This window comes from Bos indicus x Bos taurus, chromosome 7, assembly GCF_003369695.1.
Source record: "Bos indicus x Bos taurus breed Angus x Brahman F1 hybrid chromosome 7, Bos_hybrid_MaternalHap_v2.0, whole genome shotgun sequence".
Classification (NCBI taxonomy): Eukaryota; Metazoa; Chordata; class Mammalia; order Artiodactyla; family Bovidae; genus Bos; species Bos indicus x Bos taurus.
This window is the reverse complement of record NC_040082.1, coordinates 104,568,404-104,588,482: the sequence shown is the minus strand read 5'-3', so window position 1 is coordinate 104,588,482 and position 20,079 is coordinate 104,568,404. Positions and strand designations below refer to the sequence as shown.

Below are 20,079 nucleotides of genomic sequence, written 5' to 3'. Positions count from 1 at the left end.
AGACATTTTCCCCTTCTCTATGCAAAATTAAAAGGTTTCTTTAAAAATTTTGTGTTGCCATGATGACACCTGGTTCCACCTGAAATTAACTCTTCTCAAACCTTGAGCTAACCAATGCGTTTTTCTTATGGAAATGTTTTTCTTAAGCTATGTTAATGAACTATGTACTTACCTTAGACTCTGTCTTTCATCAAGTAGGTTCTGCCTAAGACTCAGAAAACCAGCATGTTTTACTCACGGAAATGTTCTCTTAAGCTATGTTAATGCAACTGTGTATTTGCTTGGAAATCTGCCTTTCTTCAAGATTCACGTCAATTTTTTTTAAGGAATTTATTTGGTCGCAAGAGGTCTTCGTTGAGGCGTGTGGAATCTAGTTCCCTGACCACGGACTGAACCTGGGCCCCCTGCATTGGAAGCATAGACTCTTAACCACTGGGCCACCAGGGAAGTCCCCATGTCAACTGTTGTATGGCCTGGGATGACTCACCTTGTGCCAGTGTTATCGCAAAATGCATGTTGTGGGTGAGGGGCCGGGTGCCACTCTGAGTTTTCAGACATTTCCTTTTCTCTAATTAGCAGCTTACTAATAGGTATATTAACTTCTTGCTGAAAACTAGCAAGTTAATAAAACTTTATTACACAAAATTTCTGAGCGGTCAAGCCTTGTCACTGGCTCTGGATCAAATTCATCTCCTCCAGAGGCCAAGAATCCCGGCGTCGTTCATAGCTCAAAAGAGACAACTTTTCAACCCTTCCTACAGGCTGACCTCCAGGCATGGGCCCACTCCTCCTCAACCCTCCAGACCTTACCTTGACTCCACAGGAATGTGTTTGGCTCTGACTCCATCAGATTGGGAGTTCTTGGGGCCCCTATGGGCCCTGCCTTGTCCAGTGTGAAGTAGGTACCTGGGGGGCGGGGAGCAGAAATGGGAGGCAGGCTTGTGACTCACCTCCCCCAGCTGCCTGACCTCCTTCCTCCCCTGGTCCTGTACTCTCTGCAGCTCTCATGGGGCTCCAAGGGCCTTCCCATCATGTTGCCAACCCCAAAAGGTATCACCCCTGGACAGGGTGGAGGGCAGAGAGAGCACAGGTGACACAGGCCGGGCCAAGTCTTTATTTGAGTTTGGGCATGATGCGGATGAAGAGGATCATGCTGATGAAGATGAAGCAGACGACTATGAGCATGGCCCAGAGCAGCCAGTTGACCGACTTCTGTGTGTGCTGCTCCAGCCGCTCGGATTCCGTCTTCAGCTTTTCCAGGTTCTGGTCAGCCATCTTGAGTGAGTGTGACAGGGTCTGTGGGTGAGGCAGGGGGAGGTGTCAACAGGACTGGGTCCAAGTGTTGCCTCTTTCTACTGCAGTGGGGTAAATCTATACTTCTTGGCCCTTGCTAGTGCTATTTCCTCTTCTGGGAATGCCATTTTTGACTTCTGCCAAACTCCTATTCATCCAGCTAAGTCCCAGCCATAGGGACCTTCTTCTGGGAAGCCTTCTTTGATGCCCCAAACCAGAGGCTCTAGGGTTCCCAGAGTCCTCATACCTGGTTGTCCTTCTTGATGACACTCTGGGCAGCCAGTGTGTTGGTCTTGAGGCTCCGGGCCAGGCCGAGCATCTCCTCTGCCAGCTTCTCCTGGAGGTTCTGGTGTCGCTGCAGGACAAGGTCTAGCTCGGCTGCTGACTGCTTCTCATCCCTTGGTGTGGGCCCTGATGCCCCACTGACCCCACAGATGGGTAGACCAGTGGGTATGAGATCAGGGGATGGGGGAAGGAGGGAAGAGACCAACATGTTTTCAAGGGACCTAGAGATTATAGTTCCAGCTACCGCGCTGCTTGGGGTTCTTTCTCCTTTTTTGCTTTGGCTTCTGGGAAAAGCATCCTCAGAAGTGGCTGTTCGTTAAGTGTTTTTTTTTTTTTTTTAATTTTATTATTATTATTACTGGCTGCACCGCTCAGCCTGCAGGATCTTTTTCTCCAACCAGGGATTGAACCCGGGCCCTTGGCAGTGAAAGCACACAGTCCTCAGTACTGGATCACTGGGGTTCCCGATTGGTGTTTAGATGCTCATGGTTGTGCTTTAGTGGTCCAAGCTTTGCCCAACTCCCCTCTCCCCACAATGCTGCCCAAGGGCTGAAGATACTCACGTTCTCTTCCTCACATCCAGTTCAGGCTCTGAAAGCAAAACAAGCCAAGCAGGCAAAAAGGAAGAAATGGTTTGCTGTTTTCCAGTTTACTGACCATTGCCCGGGATGTGTCTGCTACTCACAAGGCCATTTCCCATTCTGTCTGTCGCACAGCAGGTGCAGGAAGTCTTCCTCATCAGGGCTCCCCCAGGCCCCAGGTCCCCCCTCTAGCCAGCCTTAGTCACTTGGGCTGGGAGTGTCCAATTCTGTCTCCTCTAGGGCCCCTTCCTCTGTCCTGACACCCTCTTCAAGTATGGTAAGGCCCCTGGGCACAGTTTCCCCGGGCTGTGCACACCCTGTGGGAGCCAGGTTAGGCACGAGGGATGTGGGGCACTAAGAATACATGTATGTCCCAGGCCTTGAGTCCTGTTCTGCTCATGCTGTCTCACCTTCACTAGAGTCCTGTGGGAAAAAAGGAGAGGCACAGAATCACCAACCATGCCATGCCCCCAGACCTGTCCTTTCTGCTTTCAGAAACTCCCCACCCTCAATCAGGACCCTGGACAAGTCCTATGACCTTTGAGGCTCAGTTTCCTCATCTATAAACTGAAAACAAGGGTTCATATTTTGAAGGGTATTTTTCAGATCCACAGAAAGTGCTCATAGAAGTATCTGTCATCCTATTTCACAGCTGAAAAAACTCACTTATGTGTGGTGAGGCGGGGCCAAACCTTGCTCCGGGCCAACTCTGGGGCTTTTAAGTGTAGATGTGCCATTTTTGCCATGTACCAAAACTCTTACTAATCTAGTAAAGCCCTGGCCACGATGCCTGTCTGTTGGGAAGCCTTGTCTGATGGTCCAGGTCCTGTCTGTTGGGTATCCTAGTCCCTGCACCGGAAGTGTTTGTTGTTCTGGCCACCTCCATGCACAAAGTCCTGTCCCCAGCTGAAGTTTTCCCGGGACTAGGGAGGGAGCCCTACCGTGCCTAGCAGCTCACTCCGCATTTCACTGGTGTACCGAGCCCGTGACTGTAGGTGCACTGTCTTCGTAGCGGGTACCCGTTCCCTTGCTGTAGTTGGTACTCGGCCAGGGGCCAGGAACTGGTTGGCTAGTGCCTTCTCTGAGGAGGAGGTCTGCAGAAGCGGGAAGGGAGCAGTCACCAGAGGGGCAGGCCCCAGGTGAGCATGACGGTTGACCAGGCAGAAGTGCCCCTGCTTACCAGTTTCTCTGCCTGCAGCATTCCCTTCAGAAAATCTACCTTCCGAGAATATTCATTGAGCACCTCGGAAGCCGGTTTGCTGGAAGGGGAGAAGAGGAAAAGGAAAGCCTACTGTGCCCAGTTGAGGGGAGGTTCTTAGTGGGAACTTGGTCTCCAGTAGGAGACTCAATTTTGAACCACTTGTGGCCGCTTGCACTCACCTCGCCTGTGCTTTCAGGGCCTGCAGCATGTCCTCGAGAGCTCCCACGTACTGGGGACAAAAAGGGGGGGGTGTCAGCCCAGTCCTCCCCCCTACCCCGACATCCTGCTTAGAGAGATCAGAGCCAACAAGGGGCGAGGCCAGGATGGGGGCGGGGTTGAAACAGGAGGAGCCAATTATCAGGGGGAGGGACCAGCTGAGCCCCAGGGAGAAGGCGGGAGAGCAGCAGGTGGACGTGGCCGGAACCAACCGGAAGGGGCGTGGCCACGCTGGCTGGCGAGGCGGGGGACTCGGGCCCGGTGGCCTCTAGATGCGGGGACCACTCTCTTGGATTCGGGGTTTACGAGGAAACACGAGATTCCCTACCTTTTCTAGACGCCACTCGTCCGGGTCCCGTTTCTCCGCTGCCATCGCCTCGCAGCGGCACAGCAGCCGCACCAGGTTCAGCTCCAGCCTCGACGCTGCCATCACCACCCAGTGGTACTCCGCCCCTTCCGCCGGCGCCATCTTAAGAGATGGCGGAAGTGCCCTCCGTGGCCTCTTTCCGGTCGGAAGTGCCCTGTTCGTTTGCTGTCCCATTCTTGTTTAGGGTGGCGGAAGTAATGTCTTCTTTCAATGCGAGACACCATCCCGTCTGCATTTACTCCGGGATGAACCGCTTGCTTATTCTTGCGAGCGTCTTGATCCTTCCGGAAAGGTTGAAAGGATCAAGTCCTTCGGTGCCAGAAGACCCACATGCAAAGCGTGAAGTGCTCATTACTCCCCCTCCTCAAAATTCGTACCCTTCTCTCCACTCCTTCCTGAGTTTTTCCCACTCTGAGCCTTCTGCATCCAGGCAGTCTTCTCTGAATTCACGAGGAGAGGCCCTGACCTGGGATTTAGGAACCCAAGACTTAGGGGCTATTATTTCCGGTCCCAGCCCTGACCCTGACTCCACCTCCCGTCGTAGCCTTTTGCGAGTTTCTTAACTTTTTCTGGACCTGTTCCCCCTACGGTCTGGCAGTGACATGAGCTAAACCTGGGAGCGTGAGGTGTGGCTGGGTCACCCTCAACGCCCAGACCCCCGTGGACAGAACCCCACCCGCGTCCTCAAGAAGTCAAGGCCTCTTGTTCGAGTCTCCTTCTGTGGGCCCTCCGAGTGAGGATGGGGACATCATAGGGGCTGAAGTCTGGTGTACATCCCTCAACTATCTCCCCATCCTTCAGGTTACCTGTGTTCAGGTCACATCAGTGGCCTTGGTGCCCTGTAAGTACCGTGGATGAGTCTAAACTCAAACTCAGGTTATTGATGGGGTGGCGGGCTGGGGGTGGTGGTGCCGGGGAGCGGCTCTAGAGCCAGACAGGGCTTCCCAAGTGGCTCAGTGATAAAGAATCCACCTGTCAGTGCAGGAGACACAGGAGACGCGGGTTCGACCCCCGTGTCAGGAAGATCCCCTGGGGAAGGAAATGGCAACCCACTCCAGTATGCTTGCCTGGGAAATTCCATGGACAGAGGAGCCTGGTGGGCTACAGTCCATGGGGTGGCAAAGAGTCGGACATGACTGAGCACACATCCAGACATGCATGAACCAGACAGGGCAGGGTCTGAATCCCAGGCCACCCCATCCCAGCTGTGTGGCCTTGGACTAGACCACCAACTTCAGCATGTGCCACTTAAACTCAGGTCTGTCACAGTCTCTTAACTCCCCCACACCTACAAACCCCATCTGCCAACCAATTACAACTGCCGATCTGGTTGCAACCTGGGAGCTTCTCTACTGGTGGTGATGGTGGTGGTGCTGTTGCTTCAGGCTCTAGTGGATCCACCAGGACTGACTCCCCACCCCACAAGGCAGATGGCCCCTTCAGCTGACATTTAAGCCCCTGCTGGGGAAGGGCTAGGCGTGACAGGAGGCAGCTCCCAGGACAGCAGGCTGTCCTCACTTCATGTGACTCTACCATAAGCTGCCTGCTTCCGCAGCTTTCTGGATCAATAAGAAGCACTTCCAGGGATTCCCCTGGTGGTCCGGTCAAGCTTCCACTGCAGGGGGTGTGGGTTTGATCCCTGTCAGGGAACTAGGATCCTATAAGCTGCATGGCACAGCCAAAAAATAAGCCCACTTCGCTTGTGTTAAATTCCAACAGGACTTGGCTGGAGGAATGATGGAAGTCCTCCCAGACAAAGGGGCTCAATCCTTGCTCTGCACCATCGCCATTTTTGGCTGAGGCTGCATGCCTGACCCCCGCCCCCACCCTTGAGCCTGTCTGAGTAGGAACTGAATACAGACACCTCTTAGGCACTTTTTCTTTATTTCACATGGCCTGTGGGTGTCTCTTGTCCCAGACCTGGCACCGTGTGTCCAGGTGCTGGGAGAGTGGGCTGAGCCTGAGAGGGGAATGCCCCTCTCTGCAGATGCCCAGACTGTCACTGTAGATTTGCAGAGACATACAAGCCCAGGCCTTGCCCTCCCCACCCGTGAACGGTCCTGAGTTACGGGCTCCTGTTCTGCCACATGGGGCTGGCAGTGCCAAGGTGGTCTTCTCTGTCCGGGGCACAACAGACCGAGGAGTGATGGCCACATTCGCGTATCCCTGGAATAATGTGAGGTCTGTGGTGCCTGGAGTGGAGGCTGCCTACCATCGTGTGTCCTGGCTCTAGCCAACAGTCTTGATCACCACGGAAGGCTCCACTGTTCCCTTGAATGGGCCAGATAGCCACTGGCCGGGCCGCAGTACAGGGCAGTCAGGGGCCACAAGTGTCCAAACCCCTCATGCAGAGTCCTTGCCCTCGGCCCCCTCAGCTGTCCCTCAGCGTGGGTCTGAGCCTCCGAAGCTTGGCGGCTATGTGGGCTTGCTCTGAAGACTCACATCCAGGTTATAAGGAAGATGCAGGGAGTTAATATAAAAGTTTGTACATACACATATAAAAACAATTTGGTCTTCTGTTAAGGCTGTTACAGTTTAAACTTATGTAAACCACACACAAAGAAACAGTGACCTTGAAAACGTACAAAAGGGGAGCTGGGAGATGCTGGGCTGCCTGCCATGATTCGGTGCTCTGATCGGGCGCCTCCGTGTGACGTGGGGGCTCAGCAAGGGTGGCCAGGCCTCAGCCAGCCTCTCCCCGCCTGAATTCACTTGGAGCCAGTGCCCACCTCACATCACTCTCGGAGCTTTCCATTCTGGATCCTTCTCAGATTGCTGAATGCTGGCTCTGGAGCTCCGGTGCCCAGCTCGGGGACTGGGCCATCCTTGCATGTGCGGATGCTGGCAGCTGAGGGCCCTCAGCCATTGGCCTGGCCCGAGGAAGAGGGCAGGCAGTAGGTTGGGGGATCCGAATACCTCCGCTTGGCCCCAGGCGGCCGATCATCCTTGTCCAGGGGCTCCTGAGGGCCCTGAATGGGCAGGTGAGTGCCTGGCGTGATATACACGGAGTGTACCTGGTCTGGGCGGCGGGCCGGTGGCTCTCGGCGCCTCACCATGGTGGCAGCTTCCTGGGTACCAGGCGCCCGGCCAGGGAGATAGGAGGGCAGGCCAGGCGGAAGCTTGATGTTGGCCGTGGGCATGATCGGGGTCCGCCGGGGGGTCTTCACTCTGACCGTCATGAAGGACGACGGCCTTCGTCGAGGAGGGGCGGCCGCCTCGGGGAGGGGGCTCGGGGTGGGCGCGCCGGGGCAGGGGAGAGCAGGCGCGGGGGGCCCTTTTGAGAGACAGATGGCAGGGTTACTGCAGCTTCAGGACCGGCAGATGGACCCTCGCCCGGGGGCCTGCTGGGTGTGGACACGGGAAGGAAAAAAGCAGACTCTACCTTAATACTGACCTTCGGAGGCCCCCCGCCCAGCCCGCTCTTCCAACAGGCTCTCGGTGCTGGCCGACGTCTCTGAGTCCAGGTTCTCCTCATCGGAGCCCCGAGGGTCCAGCTCTGGCAGCCGATACGTGATGTCCTCCCTGGGGATGAAGGGGGCACAGTGTCCAAGCCTGCTCCATGGTGAAGGACTGCCCCGTGGAAAAGTGCCAGGCCAGTAGGGGACAGAGTAGGTTATTCTGCTCCTTGATGGGACTCTCTGCTCCCTAGCATCCCAAACCACACCCCACCCCAGATGCCCCTGGCTCAGTGAAGTTCATGTGAGCAAAGGGTCAGATTGGAGGGAAACCAGGCATCTGTGACTTAGCTAGCGAGGAGTTTCTGTCTCAGGACCTTAGCACATGCTGTCCCTTCTGTCTGGAGTGCCCCAGCCTACTCCTAAGGACAGGGTGCCCAGGTGGCCCGGATTACACCCGACCTCCTGGCATAATTTGTCAACTGCATCTCTGTTCATACTTCCACCCTGACTGGACAATAAATTGGTGGATCACCCTAGCTGAGGCCAACTTTAGGTTCAGGCATCATCCTTGTGTCCTCTCCTTTCCCTGTGGACCACCATGATGGCCAAGTGGGGGGTTTAAACAGTCCTAGGCTGTGTTATAGGACAGCAGTGCCCCAAGATTGGACCCTGGACCACAGGGCTGAGCCTAGCCCATCAACCTCCTAACAGCCAGACTCCCTCTAGTGGAGGGGCCAGTGGACGGAGACCAGATAGGGCAGCTGAGGGTGGTGAGGGATCAGAGCGACACTTGCTTCTCCTCTTTGATGGACTGGATCCGCTCGATTAGGATCTCCTTCTCCCGATCCTCATCGCCACCAGCTGCTTCCTCCTCCTGCAGCACCCCCAGCTCCTCCGGGCCACTGCTGCTGCTCCCCCGGGCCTTGGGGTTCTTCATCTGCAAAGAGATGCAGCATGTCTGGCCAGCCCCTCTGGGTGCTTGCAGATGCGGACAGGGTGGTACGAGCAGCTCTGGGGGAGGTTAGTTCTGACATGGAAATCTAGGCTTAGGCTTCTCTGGGGATCATGCGGGGACCCAATGGCCAGTACTTGGCTGATTAGTTGTCTTCAGCACAGGCGATCAGCAGGCAATGAGGTTTCCCCAGCATGCACTTCCGGAGGTTAGGACACGCTCGGCCTATTCTACGAGGACCCTAGGGGCCAAGAGGAACCCCAGCATGCACCGCACCGGGAGACATGTGAGGAGGATGGACCGTAGGTGTACATACCAGGACCCCCTCATAGGGAGACGAAAACCCCAGTTTGAGAGGCCATGGCTGGGGGAGAGATGAAGAGAGGGTGACCACACAGGGCCATGACCAGGGCATAAGTGTTAGTCATGGGCATAAGGCATGTCTGACTGTGGGGACAAGGACAGGGTTCTCCCACAGGAACCTGAGACTGGCCCCTTATCCTCCTTTCCGCCCCCCCCACCCTAAGCCTCTTCTGCTGTGGGTGTTTCCCTGTGGGCGGGGCCTAGGGTTGTGGCTGGAGAATGACCAAGAACCCTACCAAGTAGGTGACAGGTTTCTCCCCCACTGCTGAGAGGAACAGCCGACCTTGAGGCTGGTCTAGGATGGTGGTCTTTTGGCCGAGGTGAGGAATTGGCCCCTAACCATGCTGCCACGAGGCCCCAGGTCAGGCTGTGGCCAAGGATGTGTGCTGGAAGTGTGCGCTGGGCAGACAAGTGAGACTCCGCCCACCGCCCGAACCCCGCCCCCGCCCAGCTCCACCCACCAAAGCCCCGCCCAGCATAGCTCACAGCATTCTGGCGCAGCAGAGAAAGCCTTCGGCAGGCCATGCTCTCAGCAGCCTCTAGCTGGCTGATCTCCTCCATCTTCACTTTGTACTTCCTCATCTGTTCTTTGATCAGCATCTCCACGCACCTGTGGAGAAGGCTGCTCGGCTACCGGCCCGGGATGGGGGCGGGGGATGGCCAACGTGAGGGCCCCACATCTAGAGAGATGCTGGCCAAAGACTGGGGCATGGTGGCTGAGACAGAGACCCAGAGACCAGGCAGGGCTACAGGCAAGGCTGTGGCTCCCATCGTGGCCCTGGTTCACTCACTGTGTGATCTCGTGCAGTTCACCCCACCTCTCTGAGCCTGAATCCGTCTAAATAAGCCTCCTCCTTTGAAGGAGGAAGTAGAGTACCATGTGGGCCGTTTACCCCATGGGCTGTAGGCAGCTGGCCCCAAGGGCTCTAGAAGTCAGTTGTGACCCAAGACACATCTGCTCAGTGGTCAGGCCAGCCTGGAATGGTTGCTGGCCGGTGGAATGGTCAATACCAGGGCAGGGAGGGCGTGGTGGGATGGGATGGGGTCAGTTTGGATGGAGAGGCAGTCAGGACAGGTCTCCTACTGTCAATCACAGATTAAAAAAAAAAAAGTACCAAGTTATGTGCTGGAAGAAAATCTGTCAACACCACAGGGCTGGCTGCCCGCATAGTGTCAGGGCCTCAGCGGGCTCTCCCCTCTGCCTGCCAGCTGCTGTTTATGCCTGGGGGAGTGCACGGTCAGGCACAGCCCTCAGGCCTGCCTGTGTTCACCTCGTGACACCACTCTGGGTGACAAGCTCTTCCTTTTACAACTCACCGCCTAAACAGTGTCCTCTTAGTGATGGACGTCTGCTGGCGCCCTTCTGAGTCCTTTTTCTTTCATTCATTTTAATTTTTTATGGCCATACTGTGCAGCATGAGAGATCCTAGTTCCCTGACCAGGGATCGAACCTGAGCCCCTTGTGTTGGAAGCTTGGAGTCTTAACCACTGGACTGTCAGGGAAGTCCACCCTCCTGAAGAACTTTCTGAGAATTTTGAAGATCATTTGGTGGGAAGAAGGAACCTTGAGACTATTGCTCCTTTTTGCTGCCGGTTCCCACTGCTCCCAGAGGCTGGGAATGTGGGGTTCACCATCTGTCCCTCACCCTGGACTGGGGATGAGGCATTTCTCCCCGGTTTTTGGGTTTTCACCCTCAAAAGAACTCAGGAGTGATGCTCTTGCTGCTGGAGGGGAGATGCTGCCAGGCCTCCTCCTGGGTCTGGACGTGTGTCAGCCTCAGGATGCCCCCACAGGGCCCGGCTGCTTCCTGCCCTTGTCTGTCACAAGAGCACTGTTCGCCCATCACAGCAGCCAGCGCACATGTGGACTTTGTCAGGAGTTTGGGTTTAGTATGACTTCCTACATGACTTCAGAAGAAAAGAAGGAAGGGTAGAGAGAGCAAATGAAGTCCATGTAGGACCCCAGTGCTCAGGACACCTCCTGGGGTAGTGGTGGTGGTTTAGCTGCTAAGTCGTGTCTGACTCTTTGCAACTCCACGGACTGTAGCCCGCCTGGTTCCTCTGTCCATGGGATTTCCCAGGCAAGAATACTGGAGGGGGTTGCCATTTCCTTCTCCAGGGGACCTTCTCCACCCAGGGACTGAACCTGTGTCTCCTGCATTACAGGGGGATTCTGTATTCAGTGAGGAATCAGCGAAGTCCTCCTGGGGCGGGGGGGGGGTGGTGTGTGTGTGTGTCTGTGTGTGTGTTTGGTTGCACTATGTCTTAGTTGCAGTACATGGGATCTAGTTCTCTGACGAGGGATCGAACCCGGGCCCCCTGAATTGGGAGTGCAAAGTCCCCTGGGGTATGTTCTTCTGAGTTTTTCTCTGCGGGCACATTTACATGTTACCGAGGCTAGGCCATCCTAGGATTCTGGAGCAGGCTGTCCTGTTCAGTTGTGGGGTCCCTGGCTGGGTTGCTCTGGGTGTGTGTTGGGGGTGGGGGCTGCCCAGTCCTGGCACTCACGTGGTGATTTTGAGGACATCCTTCATGCTGATCAGGGGGTCTGAGTTGTCGGGGCATCGCAGGAGGCAGGGTGCGAAGATGATGGCCAGCGCGCTGGGTGACATGCGGTTCACATCCTCGAGCAGGGCCACCCTGTGTGGCAAGCGGCAGTTAGGGGGTGGCTGCAGGGAGACCCCAAACCAGAGTCCAGAGGCTGGGGGGTCACTGTGGGGAAACTGCTGCTGCAGGTGGGAGGTGAGAAATGCTGGTTTCTGCGGGGTGGAGAGAAAGGTCCACAAAAAAGCTGGACCCCCCAACACAGGCTCATGCCTTGGCAGGGAGCCACCCCCAGAGAACACTACAGCGGGGCTCTCGCTGGGACCCCACTCCCCAGACAGCCAGCAATTAGGGCACGGGCACTTGCTTGACCAAGTGGAAGATGAGCCGCTCCAGGGAGTTGTGGTTGGCTTCTGGCAGGTGCTCCAGGACGGCGTAGATGGCAGCCAGCTGCTCCTGCTTCTCTGGGAGCTCTAGGAGGGTCCCGGGTGTCAGCGCCTCGTGGCCCCCACTCGATGGACCCCAGGGCGCCTGCAGCCTCCCACCGTGTAGGGCCTGGGGCAGTGTGTGTGGCAAGGAGGCAGGGCCACAGAGCGGTCCTGGGCCCAGCCAAGGCCTCGTTTTCTCAGCTGGGGAGACGGGGGTCCCTCCTCCCTGACTGGCCATAGCCGAGGCTCAAGCCTCTGACCCCTGCCCTCGACCAACCGCCCGCCCTCACCACAGTGGTGGGGACTCACCGACGGCATGGAGGAAATCACCATACTGGGCGAAGGTCATGAGGGGCTCAGGCAGCTCCCGCAGCCACTGCTTGAGCACCCCGGTGATGGCGTGGATGGGGAAGTTCTCCAGTTTGACTGCCGTGGGGTCTGCAGGGTGGGCGCACGGGCCGGTGAGCGTGAGGAAGGGGGGCGGGCTGAGCCTGGGGCCCCAGGTGGCGCCCTCCCACCCTTGACACTTACCTGGCTCCGTCCCCTGCCTCCCCCAGCACCCACCTCCCACATGCATGCTCAGTTGTTCCCTTGAGTCTGACTCTTTGTGACACCATGGACCGTAGCCCACCAGGCTCCTCTGTCCATGGATTTCCCAGGCAAGCATACTGGAGTGGGTTGTCATTTCCTTCTCCAGGGCATCTTCCTAACCCAGGGACGAAACCCAGGTCTCCTGCACTGGAGGCAGATTCTTTACTGCCTGAGCCACCAGGGAAGCCCACCCACCTCCCCCAGCACCTACCTGTCTGCAGCGCCTGCCGGAGCTCCCTTGTGCGGTTGGCGGCACCCGACTTGCGGTAGAGGCCCTCGGTGTACAAGCCGTGCATCTCCACGTGTTCCAGAAGCTTCTCCAGCACGATGGGCACTGAGACCTTGTCGCTGGTCAGGCTGTCCACGCACACGCCAAAGTGGCCCGACTCAGCGCCTGGATCAGTCTGTGATGGGGAGTGGGACGGGTCAGGCCTGGGCTGGCTGCCTTCCCCGTCATCCCCTGGGCCTCCTCTGTGGCCTCCGTCCCTCCCTGCCCCTCATTCTCCCTTGCAGACCCGCCAGAGGTGCTGGGCTGTGGAGGTCCCTTGACGGCCGCTGGCAAGGGGTCTCTAAGTAAAGTGCCGCAGTGCAGCACTGAGGACCCCACCTCCCCTGTGTGCAGGGGGAGGGGGAGTGGGGCCGGGGTCTGAGATGCGCACAAGCCCGCTCCCAGCTTTGGGGGGCGCCCAGGTGCTGACAGGACCAGCGCCCCGCCGCCAGCTCTGCGCTCTGGCCTGATGACCAGCCTTTCCCCCACATCTCTCAGGACGGCCTCCCTCGGGTATTCTGGGAAGTTCCCAGCCTCAGCAGGCTCACCTTCTTCCCGCACACGATGGAGCAGGCCTGAATCTTGTGCATACACTTCTTGTGGCAGGTGGTCTTGCACACTAGGAGGTCATGGTGGGGGTGGTGGGAGAGGGTGGTCACCAACAGTGCCACAGGGACTCGGGGTCCTGCGGCTGCCTGTCCCGGGGTCTTGGGACAGTGACAACCACCTAGGCATTTATTATGGACACGAGGTGGCAGGCTCCTCACACAGGCCGAGGGGAGAGGAAATTACCCTGGCCTGGAAGGAAAGCCAGCCCTGACTGGTTCTGGCAGGAACACAGACGTGCTAGAGGCCTGTCTGGCCCGGCCTGGGCTTCCAGGGGACGACTGGGTTCCCACCCAGGCTTGGTCACCTCCTGGCTGCCCGACTGGGGGCCAGCTGGGTCATTCTGGGCTGCACTTGTCTCTCAGGGTCCCTGTGGGGACTGACTGGCCTTGCCTGGCACATGAGGAGGGGCTGGCAGTTCAGGCAGTGAGGGCAACAAGAACAAATACGGCCCAGGGGGACTTGGCCAGGTGGATGTGCATAGGGGTGGCTGCGGAGTTGGGGGAGGCCTTGGGGTCGGCTGAGGACCGGCCTCTGACCAGCACGACAGTAGCGGTGGGGTGTGAGTGGGTGAGGCGCGGCCTCACTGCCCCGTGGTGAGGGGCACTGTTCTTTTTTTCTGCGTATTTATTTTCGGCCGCATCCTTTGGTATGTGGAACTTCCCTGACCAGGAATCAAACCTGTGCCCCCTGCATTGGAAAGGTGGAATCTTAACCATTGGACCACCAGGGAAGTCTGGGGGCGGTGTTCTGAAAAGACTGGTCCTGTAGCTGGGCTGAAGCCCCACAGTGAGGGGCTGGGGATGCAGTCGGGGCGGGGGTCAGAGGGTGTGGGGCGGGCATCCAGGGGGGCCTGGGGGTAGGTCAGGGGGTGCGATGGGGCAGGGGGCCAGGGGAGGGGCACTCACCGCTGCAGAGCAGGGCCTTGTCCATAAGCCAGATGTAGGAGAGGCACTGCTCACAGGACTGGGGGATGCTCACTTGGTAGCTGACAAACACGTGCCCATTGTGCTGCAGGACCTGGGGTGGTGGGGGCGGGGGGTGCTGAGTGGGCACCACAGGGGCACCACTTGGTGGGGACGCCTCCCATGGCATCTCAGGATGGGGATCCCTTAGGGCTGGGTGGGAAAACGCATGCTTCCCTGGGTGCGTGCGCACGCACACACACACCCATGCACACGAGGACACGCATACTCACAGCGCGTTCCTGCTTCCGCTTTTTCTTCTGAGCTTTGCTCTGCTGTGAGAGAGCACAAAGGCCAGGTCTGTGTGGGGCCCCCTGGAGATACCCCCGCAGCGACATGCCGGCACAGGGACCCTCCCGCACACGGAGCGGCCGCACCCACCTTGGGAGGCTCGAAGTCGTTCTTGGTGTGCCCGCGAGTGAACTCATCCAGCAGCGACTGGAAGAGGTTGAGGACCAGGTTGGTGTCCTTCTCGCCGCGCTCGGCTGCCAGGTTGCTCACGACGATCTGGTAGTTCTCCATGAGGTCCTTGTAGCCCACGTGGATCTTCCCGTTCTGTGGGAACGCAGGCTGTGACCCTCCCGTAGGACGGATGGATGGCGGTGCCCAGGCTGGGGAGGGGTGGGAGCTGCCTCGGGACCCCTCCCCGGGTCTGGGCTGCACGTACGGGCACGGAGTACATGGTCTTGAGGTTACTCCGGAACTTCTCGGTGGCTTCGATGAATAAGCTTTCAATGGGAGTCTTCTGGGAACGCAGGTCGTTCACCTGGAGAGGGAAGGAGAGACCCGCTGACCCCGCGTTGCCTGGAGCCAGGCATCTGGGTGGTCACCGCTCTGCCCTGTCCCAGGTCCTTCCTTGGCTCCCCTGGGAACCATTCGGGCCCTCCTGTCAACCCTGGTTTCTCTGGGATCACTTACTGTGGGTGTTGAGCAGCAATCCTGGCCTCCCCCAATAGATGCTGGGAACGCTTCCCAGTTGTGAGAACCAAAACCATCTGCAGATGTTGCCAAGTGTCCCCTAGAGGCAGACTCAGCCCTGGCCGAGAAACCCTGGTTTAAAAGGGCCCTTCCTGCTGCCCGGCACAGGCGCTTACTCCTGGCCACAGCCCAGGACTGGGGCTGCCTCACATAGCCTGATCATCTTAACCCTTTATTGTTCCTATCAGCCTGATGGCGCCCTCTGAAGCTCTCAAATGCTGCTCTGTTGGCTGTGGGGCTGCCTGAAACTGAGGTGTGAATACACCTGATTTCTTTACCTTTACTGCACACATGTGACTAAGTCAAGTCAGTTGCGACCCCATGGACTGTAGCCCGCCAGGCTCCTCTGTCCATGGGATTCTCCAAGCAAGAATACTGGAGTGGGTTGCCATGCCCTCTTCCAAGGGATCTTCCTGACTCAAGGATGCAGCCCTCATCTCTCACACCTCCAGCACTGGCAGGTGGGTTCTTTACCATTAGTGCCACCTGGGAAGCCCCTCTAGTACACAGTAAGTGCTCAATCATTGCCTTGCACTGAATGCATTTTGTAAAAAAAAATTTTTTTAAATTAATTAATTTGCCTGTGCTGGGTCTTGGGAGCTTCCTAGGTGGCTCAGTGGTAAAGAATCAGCCTAAAATTGAGGAGATGTAAGAGAATTGGCTTGGATCCCTGAGTCAGGAAGATCCCCGGGAAAAGGAAATCGCTACCCAGTCTTGCCTGGAAAATTAGTCCACAGGGTTGCAGAGTGTCAGACACAACCGAGCATGCACGCAAGCTGGGTTTTAGTTGTGGCGTGTGGGATCTAGCTCCCTGACCAGGCATCACACCTGGGTCCCCTGCATCGGGAGCTCAGTGTCTTAATTGCTGGACCACCAGGGAGGTCCCCAAAAGTGTTCTAGATAAAGTAATTTGTGCACGATCAACTGCAGTTGCGTGGTAGGGCGAGGAACAGCCTGGCGGCACTTGTGTGTCTGCTGTTCTGTTTAGAGGGTCGTTCTGGAGGCCAGTGCTTCCTCACGTGGAGGAAGCAGGAAACTGCCCCAAGGGGCACTGTGAGACAGCAAACCAAGTGTCTTCAGTCGGCAGATCGCAAATGTCCTGGCAGGAGCCGCAGGATAAAACGCATCTGCCAGGCGCCCAGCCCACGTGTGCACACGCCCGTGTACGCGCGACGATTTCAGTGGGTGAAGCGTGGGGCTGGGTCCCAGAATCAGATGCTTCGGGTTGACACGGCTCCTCACACTCTGTGCAGTCCTTGTAGGAAGGCACACATTTGCCGGCGTGTCAGTATGTGTACAGAACAGGACGACTGCAGGCTACAAGTCATCTCACGGGAATCCTAGCTGGGTTTTGTAGAAAACCAGCAGATGCCAAACACAGACAGAAGCATGTGATCTCTAGAACCTTCTGTGTGTTGGAACCACGGACCCGGCCTTTCTGTCCCCACACGATAAGGGCTTTGGTGTGAAAACTACCAAGGGGCAGCGGCCCTGGGGGGTCTGGGGCCGCTCTGCGTGGGACCCCTGCCCCCAGTGTTCCTGGCCCAGGGCCCCACCGCCCACCTTGTTGAGCAGGAATTCATCCAGGTACTTGAGCTCATTGGCGTTGGTGATCTTGCGGAACACGGACTCTCGCCACTTCTCCGACACCGTGATTTTACCAATCTTGAGGTTTCGGTTCTTCTTCCCTTTGCCTCCCGGCTCCTTGGGGTGCTTCTCACCTGTGGCATGACGGTGCTGGTGGCTGGAGGGGACTGGAGGGGTGGGGAAGGGGGCAGGAGAGGCTGGTAAGCGTGGTGGGTTTCTGGGGAGGACGCGGTCACCAGCATGGGGAACCAGGGCCCCATGCCCCGCACACTGAGTTCTGTGGCCAGAAAGTGCCTCTGGGGATGGGGACCAGCCTGAAACTGTGTGACCAGGGCTCAGCCCACAGCTGACTCAGGTCCCCGCCTGGGACGATCCTCAGTGGACCCAGGGGCTCTGCTCTCCATCTCTGAATCTGGGAATCACCAACCTTCTAGATTCTTCTTTGTGGTGGCAGCTTCCAGGATGGCTTGCCCAGGTATGGCGCTCTCCGTCTCTTCTCCACCCTCTGGGCTGAATTTCTTATCCTTGTTCTTGTGAAGGAAAAGTCTTTTAAACGTGGATCTATAGGAGAAAATAGGGGGCTCTGCTTAAGTCTCAGGAAATGAAGGCAGATTTGAGGCCAAAGGGTCAACCTGCTGTTAATGAGAAATAGCCCTTTCACTGGTCACCAATGGCAGGGGATCCCATTAAAAATAAAGTTGGCTTGTGTGAACTGACAGGGGAGTCGGGTGGAAGAGTGAGATACCGAGCAGATGTCACAGTGTGACCCCATTTTCACATGTAAAGAAAACTGAGGACTTCCTTGGTAGGCCAGTGGTTAAGAGTCTGCCTTTAAGTTCAGGGGATCTGGGTTCTGTCCCTGGTTGGGGAACCAAGATCCTGCATGCCTCAGGGCAGCTGAGCCCACTCGCCGCAGCTACTGAGCCCTCACGCTCTGCAGCCCTTGAGCCACAACTAGGGAAGGTCATGTGCCACAGCAGAGGAGAGACAGAGAAAAATCCCGCTCTCCTCCCTCCCCCAAGATATTTTTATAGGCACAAGGTTTCTGTGGGGGGACTCAAAGAATAAACCCAAAATCATATACTGTGGATGCTGGGTGTGTGATGGGGTGAATGATGACCACCCGCCAAAGATTTGTTCATGTGCTAACCCTCAGGGCCTGTGAGCATGACCTTATCTGGGAAAAGGGTCTTTACAGATATGACCACATGCTATGGACTGAATGTGTCCTCCTAAATCTGTATACTGAAGCCTAACTCCCAGTGTGATGGTGTTAGGGATGCTGTGATAGTTTGGGAGGTAATTAGGTCACGAGGGTGGCGCCCTCATGAATGGGATTAGTGCCCTTTTAAGAGACTCGAAGAGCTCCCTTGCCACTTCCTCCGTGTGAGGACGCTGTGAGAAGGCCTCTATGAACCAGATACCAAATCTGCTGGCACCTTGACCTTGGACTTCCAGCCTCCAGCTCAGTCTGTGGTGTTTTGTTACAGGGGCCTGCATGGACTAAGGCACTGAACAAAGGATCTTAAGATTCCCAGTCATCCTGGATTACCCATATGGGCTCTAAAGCCAGTGACAAGTTATCTTCATAAGAGACAGAAAGTGACTTCCCGGGTGGCTCAGTGGTAAAGAATCTGCCTTCCAATGCAGGGGACGCAGGTTTGATCCCTGGTTGGGGAACTAAGATCTCACATGCCTCACGGCAACTAAGCCCAGCACTGCAACTACTGAGCCTGCGCATAGCAACCGAGACCCAGCGCAGCCAGAAAAAAAGAGAAGAAACGGGAGAGGAGAAGAGTGTCACGTGAAGACGGAGGCTGAGACTGGGGGAGGGGGTGCAGCCACAAGCCAAGGAGTGCCTGCAGCCCCCAGAAGCTGGAAGAGGCAAGGAGGGGTCCCTCCTTGAGATTCTTTGGAGGGATACACGGCCCTGCTCACGTCCTGATTTCACACTTCTGGCCTCCAGAAAAATGAGAGAGTATGTTCCTGTTGTTTGAAGCGTCCCTGTTTCTGGTACTTTGTTTTGGCGGTGGGGGTCTCCCCAGAGTGGGGGGCTCTCTTCCCACTGCAGTCCGCTCATTATCCTCAGGCTCGCATTCACTGTTTGATCAAAGCTCCCCAGTCCCAGGGCCCAACGTCTCTGCTCTGTGAACCGCCTACATCTCTGTGGCAGGGACTTTTTGGGGATAAAGCTGTGACCGATTTTGTGATTCAAAGACCTGGAGGGTTCCCTGACATGGGGATGGGGGTGCTGGGAGCTAGTGATGATTCTGTTCATGCGTGCTGACTCGCTTTGGTCGTGTCGGACTCTGCGACCCTATGGACTGGAGCCCACCAGGTTCCTCTGTGCATGGGATTCTCGAGGCAAGAATATTGGAATGGGTTGCCACGCCCTCCTCCACGGGATCTTCCCGACCCAGGGATTGAGACTGAGTCTCTTATGTCTCCTGCATTAGCAGGTGGGTTCTTTATCACTGGTGCAACCTGGGAAGCCCGGTAATGACTCCATAAATGGCCAAAGGGACACTGCCTGTGGCCTCAGGGGTGACCCACACTGTCTCCATGCTTCAGTGGGAATCATTTCATCCCGATGCAGCAACAATCTGTGCTCCACGTGGGTTTCTCTTCATGGAACTGCCAAGTAAATGCCCCCCAACTGAGCTTCCTGAGTGTAACTGGCTTATGGGAATTCCCTGGCAGTCCAGTGGTGAAGACTCGGCACCTTCACTGCTGAGGGGTCAGAGTCAATCCCTGGTCAGTGCACTAAGAGCCTGCAAACCGAGTGCCCAAAAAAAGCAGCAGCAGCAAGAGCGGGATTGGCTTAGGAGACTAGACTGCTCTGAGACTGAAGGCCCTGGACATGCTGGGTGTACCCAAGCCCACCCCCAAACCCTACACCTACTTAGACTCGGCGGAGCCTGGGGACAGGCTGGCGTCTGTCCCTGAGGCTGCGTCGGCCGACTTCTTTTTCTGGATGGCCAGCTTCTTCGTGCTGGGCTCCCCATCTGTTTCTGCAGAAGGCTGTAGGGGAGTGGGGCTGGGTGAGCAGAGGCAGGCGGCCTCGCTAGAGGGAAAGCAGGGACTCCCCCGGTGCCGTCGTGCCTTCTATCCACCGTTCGCTTCTGGTGGTGCCAGGGCAGCTGAGACAGAAGTGGGCTCGGACCCTCAGGGGTGGGAACCGCCGCCTGAAGCTTTACCTGAGTCTTGGTCTGGGATGGAGACAGGAGGAGCTTGGAGATGTCACTCGTGGAAAAGGAAACGCGCCTCTCCCTGTGAGATCACAGAAATGTGGCTTTTACTGACAAGGGTGAGCAGGAGACATGTGGGGTTGTCAGGACTGGGGGCGGGGTGGTGCTACCGCCATCTGGTGGGTGGAAACCGGGGATGCTGCTCTGTACCTCAAGGGGTTCAGGACGGCCCCCACCACAGAGATGGAGCCAGCCCCAGAGGCCTGTC

General features: G+C 56.9%; 2 protein-coding genes across 21 annotated transcripts in view; both read right to left on the bottom strand.

Moving 5' to 3' along the window:
- Positions 1 to 1,091: 1,091 nt before the first annotated feature.
- On the bottom strand, positions 1,092 to 4,045 carry USE1 (unconventional SNARE in the ER 1). Its single transcript, XM_027548163.1, has 8 exons — positions 3,905 to 4,045; positions 3,540 to 3,589; positions 3,340 to 3,418; positions 3,101 to 3,253; positions 2,570 to 2,582; positions 2,142 to 2,169; positions 1,541 to 1,715; positions 1,092 to 1,296 (listed from the first exon to the last, which is right to left on the bottom strand). Exons 1-8 carry the CDS (start codon positions 4,043 to 4,045, stop codon positions 1,114 to 1,116), a joined length of 822 nt encoding a protein of 273 aa, XP_027403964.1. The 3' UTR covers positions 1,092 to 1,113.
- Positions 4,046 to 5,810: 1,765 nt separating this feature from the next.
- Positions 5,811 to 20,079, bottom strand: part of MYO9B (myosin IXB) — a 107,785-nt gene continuing 93,516 nt past the window's right edge. For 8 of the 20 annotated variants that reach the window (XM_027548143.1, XM_027548151.1, XM_027548154.1 and 5 more), the window contains 18 exons: positions 19,821 to 19,893; positions 19,526 to 19,644; positions 17,051 to 17,184; positions 16,600 to 16,790; positions 14,726 to 14,824; positions 14,440 to 14,613; positions 14,292 to 14,333; positions 14,002 to 14,113; positions 13,036 to 13,106; positions 12,431 to 12,623; positions 11,938 to 12,066; positions 11,568 to 11,673; positions 11,165 to 11,296; positions 9,143 to 9,266; positions 8,610 to 8,657; positions 8,136 to 8,278; positions 7,338 to 7,465; positions 5,811 to 7,217 (listed from right to left, as the gene is read on the bottom strand). In XM_027548143.1, the coding sequence (XP_027403944.1) occupies positions 6,802 to 7,217; positions 7,338 to 7,465; positions 8,136 to 8,278; positions 8,610 to 8,657; positions 9,143 to 9,266; positions 11,165 to 11,296; positions 11,568 to 11,673; positions 11,938 to 12,066; positions 12,431 to 12,623; positions 13,036 to 13,106; positions 14,002 to 14,113; positions 14,292 to 14,333; positions 14,440 to 14,613; positions 14,726 to 14,824; positions 16,600 to 16,790; positions 17,051 to 17,184; positions 19,526 to 19,644; positions 19,821 to 19,893 (2,434 nt within the window). In that variant the 3' untranslated portion in view covers positions 5,811 to 6,801. Of the gene's footprint in view, positions 7,218 to 7,325; positions 7,466 to 8,135; positions 8,279 to 8,609; positions 8,658 to 8,704; positions 9,024 to 9,142; positions 9,267 to 11,164; positions 11,297 to 11,567; positions 11,674 to 11,937; positions 12,067 to 12,430; positions 12,624 to 13,035; positions 13,107 to 14,001; positions 14,114 to 14,291; positions 14,334 to 14,439; positions 14,614 to 14,725; positions 14,825 to 16,599; positions 16,791 to 17,050; positions 17,185 to 19,525; positions 19,645 to 19,820; positions 19,894 to 20,079 lie in introns of those variants that run through there. The other 12 variants (XM_027548161.1, XM_027548147.1, XM_027548153.1 and 9 more) reach the window with 7 other exon arrangements.